Raw genomic sequence first — 19,653 nt, 5'->3', positions numbered from 1 at the left:
AGGATGCAATGACCAGATCATAATAGATACTGTGCTTACTGAACACTCTAAATCCCAGAAAAGAACCCTAAGTGTAGCATTTGTAGACTACCAGAAAGCCTTCGATTCAATTCCACATGTGTAACACAAATACTACAAATGTATAAAGTACATCCTACAATCATCGAATTTTGGGAAGCGGCTATGAAACAATAGTCCACAAAACTTTATCTCCAATGTACAGAACACGATAGTATCCTAGAAAATAAAAATAAACAGAGGCATATTCCAAAGCTATTCTCGCAGTGTCTTATGATTCTGCATAGCTCTCAACCTTTACAGCAGAACATTAGCGAACACATCCTACGACTAACGTAAAATCATGCAACAAATCTCGCAAAATCAACCACATGGAAATTTAAAACTCTACAGCAAATCCCCATTCTAATTATACAGATTACAAGAACTAGTAACAGCTTTTAGCCATGACATCTGTATGGACTTGGAATAAACAAATGCAAGTCAATATATTTGCAAAGAATAAAAATAGCAAACACCAAAAGATTCTGAACTGAAGAACACTACAAAAAATAAATAAACAAATAATAATAATAATAATAATAATAATAATAATAATAATAATAATAATAATAATAATAATAATAATAATAATTAAAAAATAAACCTTAACAGAAGAAGAGTACTACAAATATCTAAGAATACTGCAGCTTCGAGGCACTGAACACAGCAAAATGAAACACACACTGCAGAAAGATATCCAGTCTAGAATTAAAACGATACTCAGAATTCAGCTTACTAATGCAAACAAAGTTAAAGCCATCAATACATTTGCAACACCCCTCATTACACATTCATTTGGCTTAATCAAATAGAAAGAAACTGATTTAGTTAATTTAACACGAATAATCCGGAACTGAATGACAGAATTCAGAATGAAACATCCAAAAGCTGCAATAGAACCAGTGACACTCCCCACAGAAGAAGGAGCCATTGGTATCACAGATATACTAAACCTCCACCAAGAAAAGTTGAAAGCTTTCTCAACACTTACTTAACAAACAGAAAAGAAACTAACCGTCTATTTCATGTGATATTCGATGCAGACACAAGGGGTATACCACTAGGGTGCAGCGTTTTACCACTTTTTTTTTTCGGAACGAAATGTAATACCCGGAAAAAGTGGCCCACCCACATGGACATTACAGATATAGATTTTTTTTTTTTTTCAAATCGGATAATATCTTCTTTGAGAACTATTTCCTCAAAGTTTCAAAATTTCACTGAAAATTAGAAAAAATACCAAAGTTCTTCATGAATTTTAGTTATGTTAAAGTTAAAATTTTCTGGTTAAATACACGTTAGTTGCTTAGAAAACTGACATTCAAGTATAAAAATGCCAGTTTTGTGCCCTTGGGAGGATAGGGATGCCTCCCCTAGGGCTAGAAAAGGGGGCAAATTCAGTACCTTTAAGCGGTTGTGCAAGTTCTGGCTCACCTGGTCATATAGCCTATCCAAGCGTTCCAGAGTCTGCCACGTGGAGGTGGCTGCACCTATGGCTCCTGCGCCAGCCCTACCCAACCAACCAAACATATATAGGGACGGATGAGCTAATCAAATTCGTCACTGTCAGGAAAAATTGTCACAAATTGGGATTTTGATTGCAATTTAGACACAACTTGCCTAGAAAGTAAGGTTGACCTGATTATCCCGTCCCTAGCATCACTGCCACATACTCGAGAGGCTGCTTCAGTGACTAATTTCACTATCCGTTCTACTGCCATCGTGTGGCATGGATAGACGGTGGAGGACTATTCTAGCACAGTCTTGTCAGAAAGTGAAAGTTTGTCCATGAGCTATTTGTTTGATACCGTCCTTAGAACTGGTGACATCAGTGTTTTCCCAAAAGATCATTTCAGTGTAATGTTTCGCCTCAAAATTCAGTCTGGGAATGATGTTATATCTAATAGTGTTATGGAGGTTCTCTGCTTCGTGTTTTCTAGCACTAAGAATCTTATGTAATGCATCTTGTCGGACAGCAAGTAGACCTCAGCCATCAAGGCGAAAAGATCATTCTCTGGGAGTGCGAGAAATGCATTCATCTGAATGGATGAACGGATTACAGCCTGATATTCATTTGGTAAGTATCTAGACCTATGAATGGTCTCAAAGACGTGAAGAGGACCATTAGCAATGGAATACTTCAGATAAGTATCTCAGGTCTTCAATGAGTTTTCTGAGCTCATCTGATTATGATGAGGTAAGCCACATTTTATTGGTTTGAATGACACCACTGGAAGCTTTTCACAGTCAGATAGATTTGAATCTATGGGACCTGTGTAAGAATAGGGGTTTGAATTAGCACCAATATGTGTGAAGAGAGCTCGGAAAGGCAGTTCATTAAAATGCAAGAGACAGATAGCCTATTAGTTCCTTTAATTTTCGACGAATACCTCCTTTCCAACCAATGTTAGTGTTTGTTCCATCACACTCAAGAACCTCTACTTCATGAAAGCCACCTTCGATTTGGTTCATGATGTACTCGAAAATAGCAGTGGTCTTGGCCAGAGCCAGAGGATGATGTCACGTCACCAACGTATTGAGAGTTAGGTTCAGCCAGAAGTGATAAGTGCTCTTCTCTAACGATGCCTGCGTGTGTTTTAGTGTCTTCCCTTTTACCATCAAAGTATAGGCTTTTAATGGGATCATCATTTTTAGAACTTACTTTTAAATTCCGAGGAAATTTAACCCTTATCCGGGCAAGCTATTTTTGTAACGTAGACGGCAACTGGGGACTTACAAACTCTATTAACCTTACCAACTCGATATGTTCATGACTAACTTCGACTAAAGATAGAATAATTCTGAATTTTATGTCATCGAAATATTTATGGTTATTAAGAAATTCGAAAAAAAAAAAAAAAAATATGAAGCTACTGGGCCTGGGAGGCCCTGGTTGCCCGGATAAGGGGTAAGATTCGCATGCCTTATTTTGCTCCTGTCCACAATTAAAGCAGAATTATGTTGCTAGATTGTTGAGAGGTTATAATTCCAGCCTTTAAAGCTGCCTGAAGCACAGTTGATGTTATATGTGTCACAGCCCTTTCGCTTACATTATATCTCTGAGCAATCATAGCAGTTTCAGTCAAATCTAGCTTCGGTTTAGATGTTCTGTCTCTGGGTTTGGTCTCTTCCTCAGAAGAGCTTTCCTCTGCTTTCTCTTAAGGTCTGCTTCATTGTCACTGAAGTCATTTTTGTGATATAATAAATAATATTGACTTTTTAAAAAATGAAATACAGAATTTTCTGTGAAAATAGTGTTTAGCAAACTATTATCTGTAACGGCCAATTCATATAAGCTGAAGGCAACAGTAACCAAATATAGCGCTTGAGAAATGGCGCCCAATTTGAAGCGTATCCGGCTCGTTCCTGATAGTGACGCTGAGTTACGCAGATCGGGACAGCAGAAGGGCGTTGCAGTATTGTGAGGTGGAGAGGTGGGAGTGTCATGGTGAAAAATAATAATGCTCTGCTACCACTATGAACCACCAGTAGAAGGAAAAGCAAGGACGAAAATAGCCGTAGAAATGCTTAATTGTACTGAATTTGCCCACTTTGCCGCTCCCAGACTAGGCACCCCTATCCCACCGCAGGGGCATATAACTGGCATTTTGAGACTTGAATGTCAGTTTTCATAGCATCTGGCATGTATAAATCCAAAAATATGTTTACTTTAACATAACTAAAAATAATGAAAAAAATTGATATTTTTTGTAATTTTCAGTGGAATTTTGAAACTTTGAGGCAATAGTTCTCACAGAAGATATTATCTGATTTGAAAAAAAAATCTATACCTGTAATGTCCATGTGGGTAGGCCACTTTTGCCAGGTGTTACATTTCGTTCTGAGAAAAAAGTGGTAAAACGACCCACCCTAGTATACCACTCCATCTGGCTATGACAGAGTTCATCACAAACTATGAATCAGATGAGCAAAAGCATAGCAAATGGTGAGCAAAAGAACTACACGGAATTTCACCTAGAGGATAGCAACACAGATAAACAGCAATCAAGTGCCTATCTTAAGGAAACGCGCTTTTCTGAAAGAGTAGGACTTATGATGGACGTGGACTGAGTGTAACCAATCAGAAACTATTGTAAACACATACTAAAGCAAAAAACAGGGTGAAAACTACAAACAATGCAGAGACACATCAGGAACAATTGAATATATATTGCAGGTTCATACCGTGTAATGGCTCCCACAGACTATCCGAAAAGACACAACAATATTGCAAAAAACATTCACCAGTTTTTGGCACATAACATGGAATTAATTACCGATATCACGCTATACTACAAATGTCGGGCAAATCCAGTACTCGTAAACGATAAACACAAAGTTTACTGGGAATCAGAATGGATGTAACAGTGTCTGCAAACAGATCCGACATAACTTCTATCATAAAAATAAACCAAGTAACTCTCAGATGTAGCAGTGCCATTAACCTACAACATCCGTACAACATTTAGTACGAGAATTAGCAAATATAAAGTGCTGGCGGACGAAATGAAAAGATATAGAAATATCAGAAAGTTACAATAAGACTAATCATTATCTCAGCTACAGCTATTGTCCCTGGAAGTGCTGTGACGCAATTGGAACTGAGAAACAAAAAACATCTAACAAATCTACAATCATCAGTAACTCTAGACACCTGTTTACGGTCAAGTTCTGAACCGATAAAGAAGTACATCATAACAGACCCACATTACAGAACTAAGCAAAGAGAATGGAGAGGTACATCTAATAAGACATTACAATATCAAACACAACAAACCTGCAGAAAGTACATAGAGAAAAAATAGAAAAATACAAACAATTAGCCCAACATATATATATATCGGGTGTTATAAAAATGGTGTTCATGGATCACAGAGCACTATTCAACAGGTCAAAATAAAGCGAAAATGTAATATGATGCAATGCCCTCCAGGGCCTCCTTCAGCCGATACGGGAAATCAAAATTTCACTATGTGGCAACTTCGCATATTAACTTTGAACCATTAGCATTGCTCTACAAATCCATCAAACAGTTATATTGATTGTAAAGGTAATAAGTGGTACAATAGAAGATCAAAAATGTGAAAATAATACAGCAGTAATCTCGGATACCAGAATTGTCCACAGGACGCTGAAAAATACACTTGAAACAATTGGAATTGAAGAAAGTCATAAAGAAAATACAGAAGAGTTTCATATTGGACACATGAAGAATTGTAAGAGACTTCCTGCAAACCCAGAATAAAAGGGAAACAGAGAGGAAAAGTAATATACTTGGGTGACCCGAATATTATTACATCGCCTACTCAAGATGAAGAGTGAGGAAAATAAATGAATAGCAATAACAAAAATCTAATATGTAAAAATGGAACTGATCTTGTGTGTGATTTAATCACGGAAAAACGGCTAAACTGTTTGAAATACTGTTATCACCTACCAGACACTTTATCATATAACTTCGATTCGAGGGTGTATCTGCAGTTTTCGGTGTCGCTGAGATGAACAGTCACACTTCCGATAGCGTTAAATTCCAAGTTCAGTCTCCATCGGCGTGGGGAGGGAGGGAAAGAGTGAAAAATAAAATGTCTCAAATGACCGAGATTAGTGTGGAGTACACAGTTTTCGGGTTCGCTAAGCTATTAGATTACAACGGCGATGACATTTAATTCGATTTAGGCAAGAACTGCCAACTCAACTGGATTGAGGGGTAACGCCGAAGGAGTTGCTCAATATTTATTATATTCAGTTCTTTATTCTTCGGTGTTGCTCGTACGTCTACATTTATATAAATATTTCGATGTAGTACATGATTGTATATTCCAGCGTAACTTTGAAATGCCTGGAGCAATTTCAACCGAACTTGGTAGACATTTGACTTGACAAATATAGTTGGGGGTAAAACACGCCAAGAGGGTGGGAGTTAAAAAGCTCACTCAAAAGATGCTCGAAAAAGGATGACGTAAAAATATTCCAAACTGACCAACATTAGTGTGAAATCCGTAAATTTTCGGGGTCCCTGAAATGGATAGTGACACTCTCAATGTCGTTTAAAGTTCATCCTATCACTAGAAGTGGGGGGAATTAAAAATTAAATGTAAAAACAGATTAATATCGAATTCATAGTTTTTGGAGTCGGGGAAACGGCTGACCCGTTTCAAATGACTTTTGGAACATAGTATATCGAATCACACGCTGGGTTCCAATAGTATTACATTGTAAACCTCAAGAAAGATAGTAGCTAAACATCGCATGCAAGGCTACACAAAGTATACGGATTACTGCATACATATATGATAAAATAATTATTATTATTTGTGAAGCACCAAGAATTATAACTTTAAAAAAAAATAAATTTATAACACTTTTATCTATACTATTACACAAATGATTAGGATCCTTGGCGATCAACAGGTCAAAAAGTACTGGACCGATTTCAATGAAATTTTAATCAATAAGTTCTGGAATTTTAGAATAGTTATAGGCTATCTCTCAGAAGATATTCACTGTACGGAACTAACCAAAAGTAAAAGGTGGAGAAAGATGTACGAATATAAAACATCATTCATCTTTGAATTATGTTTGTAAAGTTAAAATTATTACGTTGGTGATTTTTTTTTTTTAAATTTCTTTCTTTGCATCGCTGGATGAACACGCACCGAACTTAGTATATAAGGAGGTTTGATAAGCACGATTTTTAACATTCGGAATAAAGGAAGTTGGAAGGATAAATTTTACTATTACAATGCTGTTTGTAAAAATTGCTCAATACTAAGAAAGTATGACAGAAACGCGTCCAAATCAATAAGATCAGTGTTGCAAAGTACAACATACAAACGATCAGAATTTCTGCTTGGGGTAAGGAGTAATACTGTGCAAGAGTGGTTTACACAACGGTAGTGTACCGTGAACAAGAGAAAAGGAAAAATGAAATGAAATGAAATCTTTGAGCTTTACATCCCACGGTTATGCGGGCTAGGCTAAAGGAGACGGTGATGATGAGAAATGAATGAAATGGTGGAATGAAGAAAGTAGAAGGAAACGGGAGAAACCCGAGAAAACCCACGCACACAGTGTTTGTCAACCACAAAGTTCACTTGGAGCGAACTGGGATCGGACCAGGGACCCCATGCACCAGAGGTGAACGCTCAACCACTGAGCTATCGCGGCCCCCAAGAGAAAAGGAAGCGTGTGGGCAAGTTGTACCATCGTCATTGATGACAAAGCGCGCAATATAAACTAACGACTGAGTTCGAATAGGCCTGCGTAGTCGGCCTACAGCAAGGCGATAACTCAATCGGTGTACGACAGTGATACGTAAATGGAACAATGGACGCAAGAGAACCGTACGCAACGATGAATGGACAATTGACTATGTAATGTGACCGCACCACGGGATGACATTCATCATGTTTACATGACCACAACAAACAGACAGCATTACCCACAATACTAGTTCGATGCTAAAGCACGGTAACAAGTGATTGCTAAATGTTGGACTGGCGGCACATATGTCTTTGAATCGGTTTCCAATGATACCCAGAACCATAAACGACTGAAGCTACAATGGCAGCGTGAATCCTGTTACTAGCGTGCTGAGTGATCTTGGGCAAGTACAGTGATGGACATATTCGCATTAGATGCATTCGTAATGAGAGTAATCTGGCCGTGTACACTGTCGAGCGTCATACCGGCCAAATAACAAATATGATTATCTGGGACATTGATTACAACATACAATCTCAGGTGCTATGCGATCAGGGCTACCTTACGAAGTTTTAAAGATCAAGGTTAACCCTTCCTTCACAACTCCGGACGCCATATTTCACTAACAAAGACAATTCCCGGCCACGTGTACCCGGAATGTTCAAACGTTCTTCGAGGACTGCTGCTTCTTTGGCTTGTACGGTCGCGTATTGAACATGTGTGGGATATACTATGGTTGGTTGGTATCTTGGTCGTCCTAAAGCAGAAAATGTCAATGTCTTTCGGACTCGATACAAGCAATGTGGTAGACGATTTTTCAGAAATAAATCAATTCCTATTTATTTCGATGCTATGAGGAATAAAAGCTCTGATTGCAAGATGTGGAAGCTTTACACTATAAGAGATGCAGCGAATCAGTGGTATAATTTCAGTCCATTCAGACTTCTCTTCTCTGGTGCTTCAAGCTTTCACATACAGTATCTGGGTAGTATATAATAATCAAGTCAGTTTGAGCCCCTGGGCACAGTCACAAAACTCACGATATGAAACTTTGTTTATAACCAGAACGATACAACTCATTCGCTTGCATAAATTTTTGGAATTCAAGCCCAAACGGGTCAGGAAAGGGGAATGAATTCATCATGGCAGACATTGAAGTAAAGAAAATGTTTTGATCTTTAGATCGAGGCACGTATTTAAGGTGAGTTTTGCGAGCTAAAATCTAGAAGACTGAATACATTTCAAATACTCTCCATCAGTCTTGAATTGAGTTGATTTTAACATCCCGTTCAGCAGCGAGGCTATATGAGACGGAACCTACTGATTAACGTGGAATGAGCTCCCGCCGAGAATTGAACCCGGGCCTCCCGCGCCAAAGGCGCGTACACTAACCGCTTAGCCACGAATGAGCTCTCTCCATTAGTCTTATTTTCATTAGGCGAAATATGGCCACTTTGGCTGTTATTGAATATAAGTAAACAAGTTATTCCATCTAACGTTAGAAAAGTTAAATATCCTCCTGAGTTTAACTCAATTAGAAATTCATAAAACAACTTACAAGGGAATAGCTCTAACAATTCCAGTCAACATAGTATTGTTCAGGAAGTACATACTGATTAAATTCAATGAGCTTAGAATTATACATTACGTAAACCGACCGTGACGATTAAGTACGCTTATCAATCTCAAATTCTCATTTTACTACATTTTTTTTTTAGGTCAAATTTGTTCTATTTCATATTCTATTAAACAGTAACAAAATACTCACGTCATTTTCAGTTATATGCTGAGCTAGACCTCGTATCATAATGGTGTTATTTGGTGGTTGATTTTTGTATGAGTCACTATCTGAATTTTTGAATTCACTGCTACTCCTCCTGTCGTAATCACTGGAAATCAAATAAAGTAAAAATACTGTTTATATTAACAGTGATAGATTTCTGAGTACTACTTACAGAATATAATTCACCCACATATACAAGGCCAAACAACATGCAAAGATAGTTACCAAAATAATGGAAACACCCATGGAAATATAAACGTGATATGTAATATTTGACTAACACTGCAGCTATTCTTTCTTAGTGCTGTGTTGGGTGACAGTGACTACTATGCAAGACTATGTAGCGTATGGATTTATGTAAGGATAGGTCGGATGTTGGTGGTGCAAAATGGGGGATCTCTTCAAGTTTCAATGCGAGCAAATTGTAAGTGTATGATTAGTTTCAGCAAGCGTTAGTTGCTTGGATTGAGGTTTAGCGCCGCTTTCAGAACCGAGGATATACGAGACGTGGACCTACAATTTAACGTGGAATCCGAACCATATGAGCTCCCGCCGGGAATCGAACCCGGGTATCTCGCGCTGAAGACGCATATGCTAACCATATAGTCAAGAGGGAGCTCGTTTCAGCAAGCGTATCCAAAATTTAGTCTGGTGAAGTCTATTGACAGCAACAGTGCCCAAAGGGCACGCAGAATTCGTAGAAAGACATAATCAGATAAGAAGAAGAATGGACGGAAACCTAGATGAGAGGGATGCAGACCATTGAAGAGAGTCGTCACGAAGAACTGTACAGTTAATGCAACACAATAGAATACGAAACTAATCAGAATCTGGAACGACTTGTTCCTACAGTTAAAAACCGATGAGGGCTACATTACTTCAACATCCACAATCAAGTTGTGGTTTAAAAACTTCTCATTATAAATACCACCGCAGTCCTTCAAAAAAGATGGGCCTGAAGATATAAAACACGACCGTCGCTGACTGGAAGAGAGTAATATAGTTCGATGAATTCTCTTTCTTTCTCCAACAACAGGTCAGATTATACGTGACAGAATTCTAAACACTCGGACTGTCTACTTGCTACTTTTAAATAAGGCTGCAACTCTGTGCTCGTGTGTGTCATAGTTTCATGGTATTCTGTTGGTCCTATTACTACGCTCAAAGGTAAAACTGCCAGTTATTATGTGGACAATTTAGGTGGCTAGGTGTATTTTATGGTAGATGTTGTTCTTGAACAATGCATACAATTACATATGTTTAAGTTTACTTTGGGTAATATCAGGATAAACTTCTAAACCTCCCTTGGCTCCCGACTTGAATACTATTGTACCGTATTCCAAAAAGAATGAGCGCATTGATTATGGCTGTTTTGAAGCCAAAATTTTCTAAATCCAACTTCGGAAATCTTCGAAAACAGTAAACCAAAGGTGCCACGTTCGAACCCCCAAGCCAACCTTTGATCAGAAGAATCAGAAACAATTATTCTGCTATTGTTTATAGCCAATACATGGTCAGGACATTACAACATTCTTTTGCACTTTACTGTACATTGCATATGAACACTTAAGGATCAGAGGTAGACTAGCTCTACGAAAACGGCGGTAATACAGATATTTGGAGGGGCCATACCAATTGGTCAGTTATTACATTCTTTAGGTCATTCAATCCATGAATTCACACGGATTCACACCCCACATACCACACATATTAATATCAACAGATAGAAACCCAACTTAAGTCCAGCAACACCAATTTAGAAGGATTTCAAGGTGCTGTTTCAGTTTGATATTGGATTACAGAGCACAATTGTGGCGACCCGACAATATAACAGTAACTTCATGTTAGCAAACCTTACACCGCCTTGAAAAGTTACTAGCAAAGATTCACAAAATAAACAAATTGTTTTGTGTATTATTCCAGAAAAATGACGTAAAATATCAGTAAAATTTATTCATGTTATTTTCGTTAATAAATAGATTATTTTGCGGGAGGTGCCATAAAGGAGAAGGCACACTAGGCAACTGCCCAATGGGCCAATTGATTCCTGATCCCGATGGCTTGTATTGATTGAGATTCAATGTTCCTTTTCAGCATCGAAACTTTATGAGACAGAGCTTTCTGCTTAAACGATACAAGATAATTCTTAGGAATCGGGTTGCACACGAGGTGAGACGAAATGAGACAAGACAAAACGAGATGAGACGTATTTCTTCCAATAGAAACAGATATCCTTTCATAGGAGACATCACCTTCCTGACACCTTTTCGAGAAGAGACAGCCTCACTCTTGTTTCGAAGGCAATCCTACTCAGCAACTTTATTCGAGTCTTTATGCTCCACCTGAAATCAAACTCAGGATGTCACGTAAGCTCACTACTTATCCACGAAAATACACTTGTACTCTAAGACGCTATCCTTTAAGAAAATCACTGATATTTGCGCAGCAGTAAGATGTGTATTTTAGATTTTCAAGGTTTTTTTCTTCTTTTATGTATAAAATTAAAAAAAGAAAAAAGTTTCACGTGATTATGATACAAATTATTGTATTCTGTATGTGTAGATTCACAATGAGTGTATTGGATCTAATGGGTCTATCACTTTAAACAGGTCATACGGATCAAACTGTTCTGAGCTCGCATTTGATCAAGCAGAACCAAATTGATCTCGTAAGTTGTGGGTATCCGTTTACCTGAAAATTACGAGCAATAGAGCCTTTCTGTTTCAAGTGTGCCTTCAGAAAATATGTGAAGCATACTTCGGCCCCACCTCCGCCGCCCTCTTACGGAGGAAACCTTCCCTTTGCTTTGAGGAAATATGTAAATGTTGCCAATTTGTAAATTCAGTCGTTTTGTTTTGCCGAGTGAAGATTGTAGAATACTTAGAATGGCTAACACGACAGTGCCCACCGCAGTCCGTGAAATAATTCATTGTGGCAACCCTGTCCGCATCCAATAGTAGAAGAATCTCGGCCTTCTCTTTGGAGGGAGACACGAAAAAAACACATCGACAGTAGCGTCAGCAGAGGCACACTTGAAATAAAAAGGCTCTAGTCAGAATAGTCACATTATTCTAACTTCGTTCCATTGTTGCTATTCACGTTCACCGTGAAATAACGTTTTGCACTGCAAAGAAATAATAATAATAATAATAATAATAATAATAATAATAATAATAATAATAAAGATTCACTGGTTATGAGACTTGAACAAGGATCACCAGGTTGTCAGTTTTTCCTACTCCATGTCAAATGGTGATGGCTTCGTGTTATACACTTGTCCTGCCACGTGCTGTGCGGTGGTGCCACATTTAATATCTTTGTCAGGCCCTACCGTCAAAACAAGGCACCGGAGAGTAAAAGATCTCCAGAATCAATACTTGTTGAGCATGGGTGCACATTTTAGAATACCTGATATTATTCATCGAACCATTTCTAAAGTTTTGCAACATTCAATACTACACTTCCGACATCTCGGAATATTTTAAAGAGCATTCTTTTCAGCCACGTTCAACATTGCTTCTTATGTTTGACGAGAACACGTTTAATACAGGAATTATCGCAAATTTTCAATGTGGAATTCTTTATCCGCCTGTACGCAATTTTTTAACCTTATGCTTATTTTTTTAATATAAAATAAATAACTATATTAGTGCTGTTTACTTCTTACATCGAAAATACAAAGATGATGGGGACATCGCTATTTCTGCCACTAATACTTCCGCATTATTACTTAGCTTTACGCATTATTATTCATATCGATTTCGTATCACATACCAGTATAACGAACAAATTTATCGTACTATAGAAAGAAACAAGCCTAGAATTGTTCTATCTTTACAAAGTGAAATACATTGTGACTATTTAAAACAGATGGCGCAAGAAAATAACAGCCTCAAAACAATATTATTTTTATACAGAACTTAATGAGCTTTTCAAGTAAATCATCACGAACTACTTACACAGGAAACGCCTGAAGTTCTACCACGATGAAACGCCTGATTTCTGCACAGATAGTGGGATATTCAAATAATTTTGAAAGTGCTCTTTCAAAATCTATATTGTGAGTCACAATGAACCACTTACTTCTACAATCCTTCAAAGTATTCTCCACCACCGAAGACTCCATAACACATTCTTGGTGACGATGTAGTTACCAATAAAAGACCCTGTAGTACTCTGAAATATTGTCGATTGAGTTCATTACTTAGGCGATGTCCTTCATTCTTTGACAACGTGCTCCAGCTATGATACCTTTCACTCAACGGTATAACTAGCAGTCACATGAAGCTAGCTGGTGAATACAGGTGAATGGTGAATGGTGGATTGCATTTTTCTTCTTCCAGTTTCTTCGTAAGTGCAGATGTGTGATGAGTGGATGCATTTGTATGCAAAAGGAGCAATCCCGTGATTTCTGCTTTTGGACTATGTTGGTCCAGTTTCAAAATATACCTATCCAATACATTTAAACCATAATTTGTCTTGTTTATCGTTATCCTTTTTGACATATAATTAACATATTCTTTCATAGTTGAAACACTGCGAAAAGTCGTTTCTGAGGACGGAAATATTGTTCAAAAATAAGTCTTGACCATTTTTAGATGACCATATGCAATTGTAAGTTTAGTTTGGAGTTCTGTAGTAATAATCAATTACGTTGCCGGTAACTGCATGTAAAGTGTCTCGAACTATTTGGATACAACATTCCAAACACTTTTTTTGGTTTCATATTCTTACATTTTCAATTTACTGCTAAGAGAATACGAAAAAAAAAAAAAAGCATTCACTTTCACAGAGAACATACTTAATACTACCTGCGTCCATACTCAACGTCTCATTATTAATACGGCGATTTTTAAAAATTTATTTATTACAAAAATGAAATATTTCAGTTTTACGTCCCACGGTTAAGCCGGTTAGGCTAAAGGAGACGGTGATTATGAGAAATGAATGAAAATGGTAGAATGAAGAAAAAATAAATCAAAGGAAGATCGATGGTACCTTTTTTCAGCCTTTATTATCAACGTAAGAATCAAAGGAACAATGGGTGATAACTCTCATTTAAAACTTGTAATAAGTATGCATTATTCAAAATTAGTTTCTTCTCAATCAATTTTCATGTCACTAAGTGTCGAAACCCGGCACGAAATAAATTAGTAATGAAAACAATATCTATATCCATGTTCCTCATCCTTATACAGGTTATAAAAAAGAAATATGCCGTTCCTTTGAAGTCTTTCTTGCAAGCTACGTATAAAATATGCTACTATTTGGGAATTTTAAGAAAATAACTTCTTTTTAACAAAAGGATTTTCTTTAAGAAAGTACATATCTTGCTAACCAGAAATTTATAATCATAGAACTTAAAGTTATATAGAAACAAGAGAATATGATATCTCTTCTACTCTTTACAGTTATTACAGTAATCACCTAGTTATTACGAGCTATGTTTCGAGAATGATCATCATATAATGAGTAGCAGGAAAACCATTAAACTAAAGAGAGGAATAGTGAATCTAACGTTCCTTACCTTCCGTGACTAAGATCACATGTTACTACAAAAAGCACATTATCGAAAGGTTCTTACTTCTCTGAAGATATCGTTGAAACAAATATAATATTCTGTTACATGAATGACAGTCTTTGGAATCAGTATCGTTATTACTATCACTAAAATACCGATACAAATTACAAAGGATAAGTGGAGATATCTTGTTATAAAGCATTAACTGCACATAATACAGACACAATTCTTACCTTCCACGCCCGTAACTGTCAGGACTTCCTCTGCCATCATCATCCCTTCTATTCCAGCTTCTATCTCGTTCATCTCGTCTCTCCCGTTCTCTCTCTCTGTCACGGGGTCTGTCACGATCTCTGCCATGTGGACTTCTGTCTCGTCTTTCTCTTCGTTCACGATCATAACGCTCCGTTCTTCCCCTTTTTTCCTCACGGTGTTTCTCTCTATCTTCTCGGCTTCTCACTTTATTCCCATCATACTCATAGCGGTCACGATTAGCTTTATCACGACTCTTCGAATCCCTCCTCTTCTCCCTTAAAACAAAAATATTACATTGTGTTTTATACATAACAATGTTCCATATTACTATTCTTATTTTTCGTTCAGACTTTGAATCATTTTAAGAATCGGGGACAAAAAAAGAAAGCAATGTGTACGTCTTACAAACATTCGAAAAGCTATTTATCATGTTTTTAAAAATCCCAATTTTTTTCGAAAACAATTATATTTGTTGATTTTATGATGTAAATCGATTTTATTTAAATAATTTTAATAGACACGCTACGCATGATGTATTTCCGCCATTAGATGACGTTCATTTGTTTCCGATGGATTCTAAAGACATGAGGAACATATGGAACTTATAATAGTTATGCTTTGTATTGACTTATAAATATTATAATGAGAGAAAGAATGAATTGCAATTCGTAAGTTTCTGAAATAGGATGTTTCAGAGCAAATAGATCAAAGATCAGGAAAGAAAACACATTTATATGAAAATAAAGTTAAACATACAACGGCCTATGATTTCTTTACTTAGCATACGTATTGTTTGGAACCGAAAATGTGTTTTAGATCCTTACACTTGGATTGAGAGCGAAAGTGACGATACCACTTGACTCATCTATTAATTAAACAAGGAAGTTTCGTTCTACGTGGTCCATAGCTGGCCGAAATAAAAAAAAAAAAAAAATGTACATAGGAAAATAGTAATAAAACTTGGAATAGTAGTAGAGATAAAAATAAGTGAATGATAAAGGAGGCAATTGTGGAGAGGTAGGATATTATAAGTTATTCATACCACGAGAGTATTTCGCGTATAGAATGGCAAGGTTTATATGTGGAGCTTATTATCAAAACGTTCCTTGTCCATCCAACAAAAATTTTGGCAAATCGAAAAAAACTAATAATTATTTTAAAAGGTTATTAAATATTGTAAGATTTGGTGTAGAATTTCTTTAAACCGTTATTGCCTTATTTTATAAACAAATTACATTATTCAAGACAAAAGTAATTAATAATAAAGGTATTTAATTTGGACAAGAGACATTCTGAAACTAAAAAATAGGCAAGGGACGTTTTGAAAGCAAACCTATCGGACAAGAGACAATTTGATACAAAATAATGAAAATCGGGAATTATTTTCTTCTTCTTGATTACGACTCATATATATGAAAATGAACTGCGATACTCCACAGACGTCTGACAAATAACTTTTCTAAGTGCTTTCAAACTTCAAGCACCAATTTTACTAAGAAATAAGTGGAACAATATGTCTGATATGACCTCAACAATGTAATCACCATAAAATATAAAGTTATCGCATAAATCTTTTGTCAATTATCTCGGTTGAGCCAAAGGTACCAACCAACTAGTTTGTGGACTTAAATATCAATTAAATGTTCCAGAAAGCAATAATTAATACACTTTTGTAACAAGTAATTGCTGAGGAAAATCCTTGGACAAGAGACAGTTTGAAATAAAACAACAAGAACCGTGTTCAAGTGGGAATGGACATAGGACGTTTTGCTTCGAAACTTTATTGCTGTAAGGTGTCCGCCATTTTGCAGTGGACAAGAGACGTTTTGAATAAAAGTGCATAATTCAAATCCATTTTTCTCTGCGTTCTGGGACGCTTTGACCAGAAATAAATGTGCAAAGATGTAAATAATTATTCGATGATTCCGTGTATATTGATATCTCGATTTTCAAAAAAAAAAAAAAAAAAAAAAAAAAAAAAAGTGGACAAGAGACGTTTTGATAATAAGCTCCACATATTATCTTGCTTGTTGCATGTTTATCTCCTGACCTAAAACAGAAAATGTTTTCCTCGCCCTCACTAAAATCGTATACTAAAAGCAAATCTTCACACATCTTTTACTTCACACCTTCGATTGAGAGATACCAAAAGCTCTGATATAGAACTTGTTCTATGTTCAACATAGTCTGACTTAACACCATTCCATCATGAAATAACATACACTTCATCACTTTGGTACTGTAATTCTTCGACCTATTTATTTACATTTTAACATCCATTCTATGTTCACTCTTTGTATTCAGGAGAAATTCTTATTTCTCTCTCGATCAGCATCAACCATTATCAAAACTGTGCCCTTTGTGAATAACTGGCTAGGTTCCCGGTGGGGTGCTTGCCTAGAATACAATTTGATTACCCGAAAAGTAATTCGAAACTTATTTTAAACAGTCAGTCCCGTCTTCCATACATTGGTACTGGAAAGGGGCGTTACACTGATATCAATAATTCACCGATATTCCTGAAGCTTTTAAATTTTGCATCTACCTGTCTCAAAACAACACACACAACAGTACACTCGACCACACTTTTTGAGCAAATATATTCAAAGTGCTTTTCTCCGATTTTTTTCATATTCTACAAGAGGAGACCCACTTATATTATTATCCTACCCACAAACCGTTTCCTTAGCCTTACGTGTTTATACAATATCCTGTCTCTCAATACTCAACCCGCCTTAACATACTTATATTTGTCTTTAATATTTGTTCTATTTTTACTATTATTTCTCTTAGGTAACATTATTTCTTTTGTAATGTATTATTTCCCATTAGTGTGATTGGGGCTGTAGTGGTCAGTGATAAGAGTGCTGGTTCGATCTCAGCTTTCATCAAATGGGTTCTGTGGTGGACAAATACCGTAAGCGTGTGTTTTCTCAAGATTATCCCGTTACCTCTCGTTTCCGCCATTCCACCATTATCATACATCTCAACATCACCGTCTCCCTTAGCCTCGGTGTATACTCGTAGGGCGTTAAACTCAGAAATAAAGTAGCGTCATTACTTTTCTATTGCTGCTTCATAATATATCTTTTATTAATTTGTATTATACAATGTTCGATTCTGGTTTTAATTATTCTCTTTCTATTATTTTACATAATTATACATACGCGTATCTCTCTTTTCATTTACTATTTCTCCTCCTTCCTGCACTCTTACTGACCATCATGTACTATTACTTCTATTTTCTTTCACTGAACACTCTCCAATTTGAACCTCGCAATATTATTACAACGGAGACTATACATTCAAAGCACCCAACGGGGACGCTTCACAGCTACTTGTGTTTTTTTTTTTTTTTTTTTTTGTTTTGTTTTGTTTTTTTTCGATGAATTTAAAAAGTTCGTTACTGAATTCTCTATGTCTATAGCTTGTATAAAATCATTCTAGTAATTTTAAATAATTGAAGGCCATAAGGGAATACAATGGTAACCTACAGTAAGTACAATGTTGGTTACTACTGCATTCCCTGTGTCTTTTCATTACATATAGGTTTAAAGATTCATGTGTCATGTGTATGTGGTTCTGATTGGGTCATTCCATTTGTTTGCATCTCGTAATTTCAGAAAGTTTCCGTGCCGCCATGTCTCCGATTTTCTTTAATTTACTTTCCTCGAGAGGTGTATAATATGTGGTAAACGGAGACTGTGATTTTAAAATGCAGTTCTTATATACAACACAATACAGTAATAAAGTTGTTTGATTGTGTCTTCGAAGATCAGTACATGTGAGGCATAATACGTGAGAAGACACTATCATACTATAACAGTTGCAGGAGAAAGTGAAGAGATACACGACCCACAGCATTAAGAAACTTTCGACGTATTATAAGCAAGAACATTCAGTATTCCACACTGGAAGATTAAACTTCTATGCACTACGACCTAAGCGGGTGGTTCCACTCCCACCTAGAGATGTCTGTTTGTGTGTTTATTGTGCCAATCTTGAACTTTAAGGAACTTATTTGAAGGCGTGACATATGACACCTTGGTTGGACGTGTGAAGTCACTAGTAGTTTGCAGTGTACAATGAAAGACTTTGTTTCAAGAATGTGGTGACCGTCCTGAAAAGGGAGGACTCGCCTTACAGATATTGGCCTGGAAAATATAACAGATTACTTTTCTGAAATTACATATGCAACATGGGAGAAAAATGAACTCATTAAGAAAACTGTTGCCATTGATACCTTCACTGATGAACTCGGTAACTGGACAGTAAAAGTAGTAACACACCAATATCTGAAGAAATTGCAACAACATCATCATTACAAAAGTGAAAGGACGTGGAGAGGATGAACACCTATGTTCTTCATTGTAATTTTGCTGAAAACTAATCTGTGATTCTGTCACAAGAAGTACAAGAGTATCATTGAAGTAATGGCCAAGTTCAGCTTCATTCAGAATGCCGAGAACTTTACAAGTGCTGAAGTCATATACATTAACAGCCCTCATCCTGTTGCTCAAAGAAGAAGCTGAAGAATTCCGTCAGCAGAAAATAGAAGAATACAACCAAACTACCCCTGTGAATGGAATACAGAAGTCGCATGTCTGAAATCACAGTGATGGTCGAATTCATATTGTACGAACTTTAAAGAGCTAGAAAGAAGAAATTTTATTTGTCCAAGCGAGACCTCATAAACGGCAGAAAAATATTCAGATTCACAACCTACAAAGAGGGACGTTTGTGGCCTGTGTGTATGACAATGACTGATGGCTTGCAAAGGTTAGAGAAAAGACGAAATCGACGCGAATTTTATGCTACCACATAAATCGAC

The 19,653-nt window shown here is 36.6% G+C and overlaps 1 protein-coding gene across 3 annotated transcripts in view; it reads right to left on the bottom strand.

The window, feature by feature from the left end:
* LOC145688183 (RNA-binding protein 5-like) overlaps window positions 1–19,653 on the bottom strand; it is a 108,884-nt gene that overhangs the window by 64,923 nt on the left and 24,308 nt on the right. For all 3 annotated transcript variants that reach the window (XM_081762044.1, XM_081762043.1, XM_081762045.1), the window contains exons 4-5: window positions 14,801–15,097; window positions 9,032–9,152 (exon numbers count right to left, since the gene is read on the bottom strand). In XM_081762044.1, coding sequence (XP_081618170.1) covers window positions 9,032–9,152; window positions 14,801–15,097 — 418 coding nt within the window. The remainder of the gene's footprint in view (window positions 1–9,031; window positions 9,153–14,800; window positions 15,098–19,653) is intronic.

Source organism: Thermobia domestica, chromosome 6 (genome assembly GCF_964235325.1).
Source record: "Thermobia domestica chromosome 6, izTheDome1.hap1.1, whole genome shotgun sequence".
Lineage (NCBI taxonomy): Eukaryota > Metazoa > Arthropoda > Insecta > Zygentoma > Lepismatidae > Thermobia > Thermobia domestica.
Note: the sequence above shows the minus strand (reverse complement) of the source record. Positions and strands in the feature narration are given on the sequence as shown.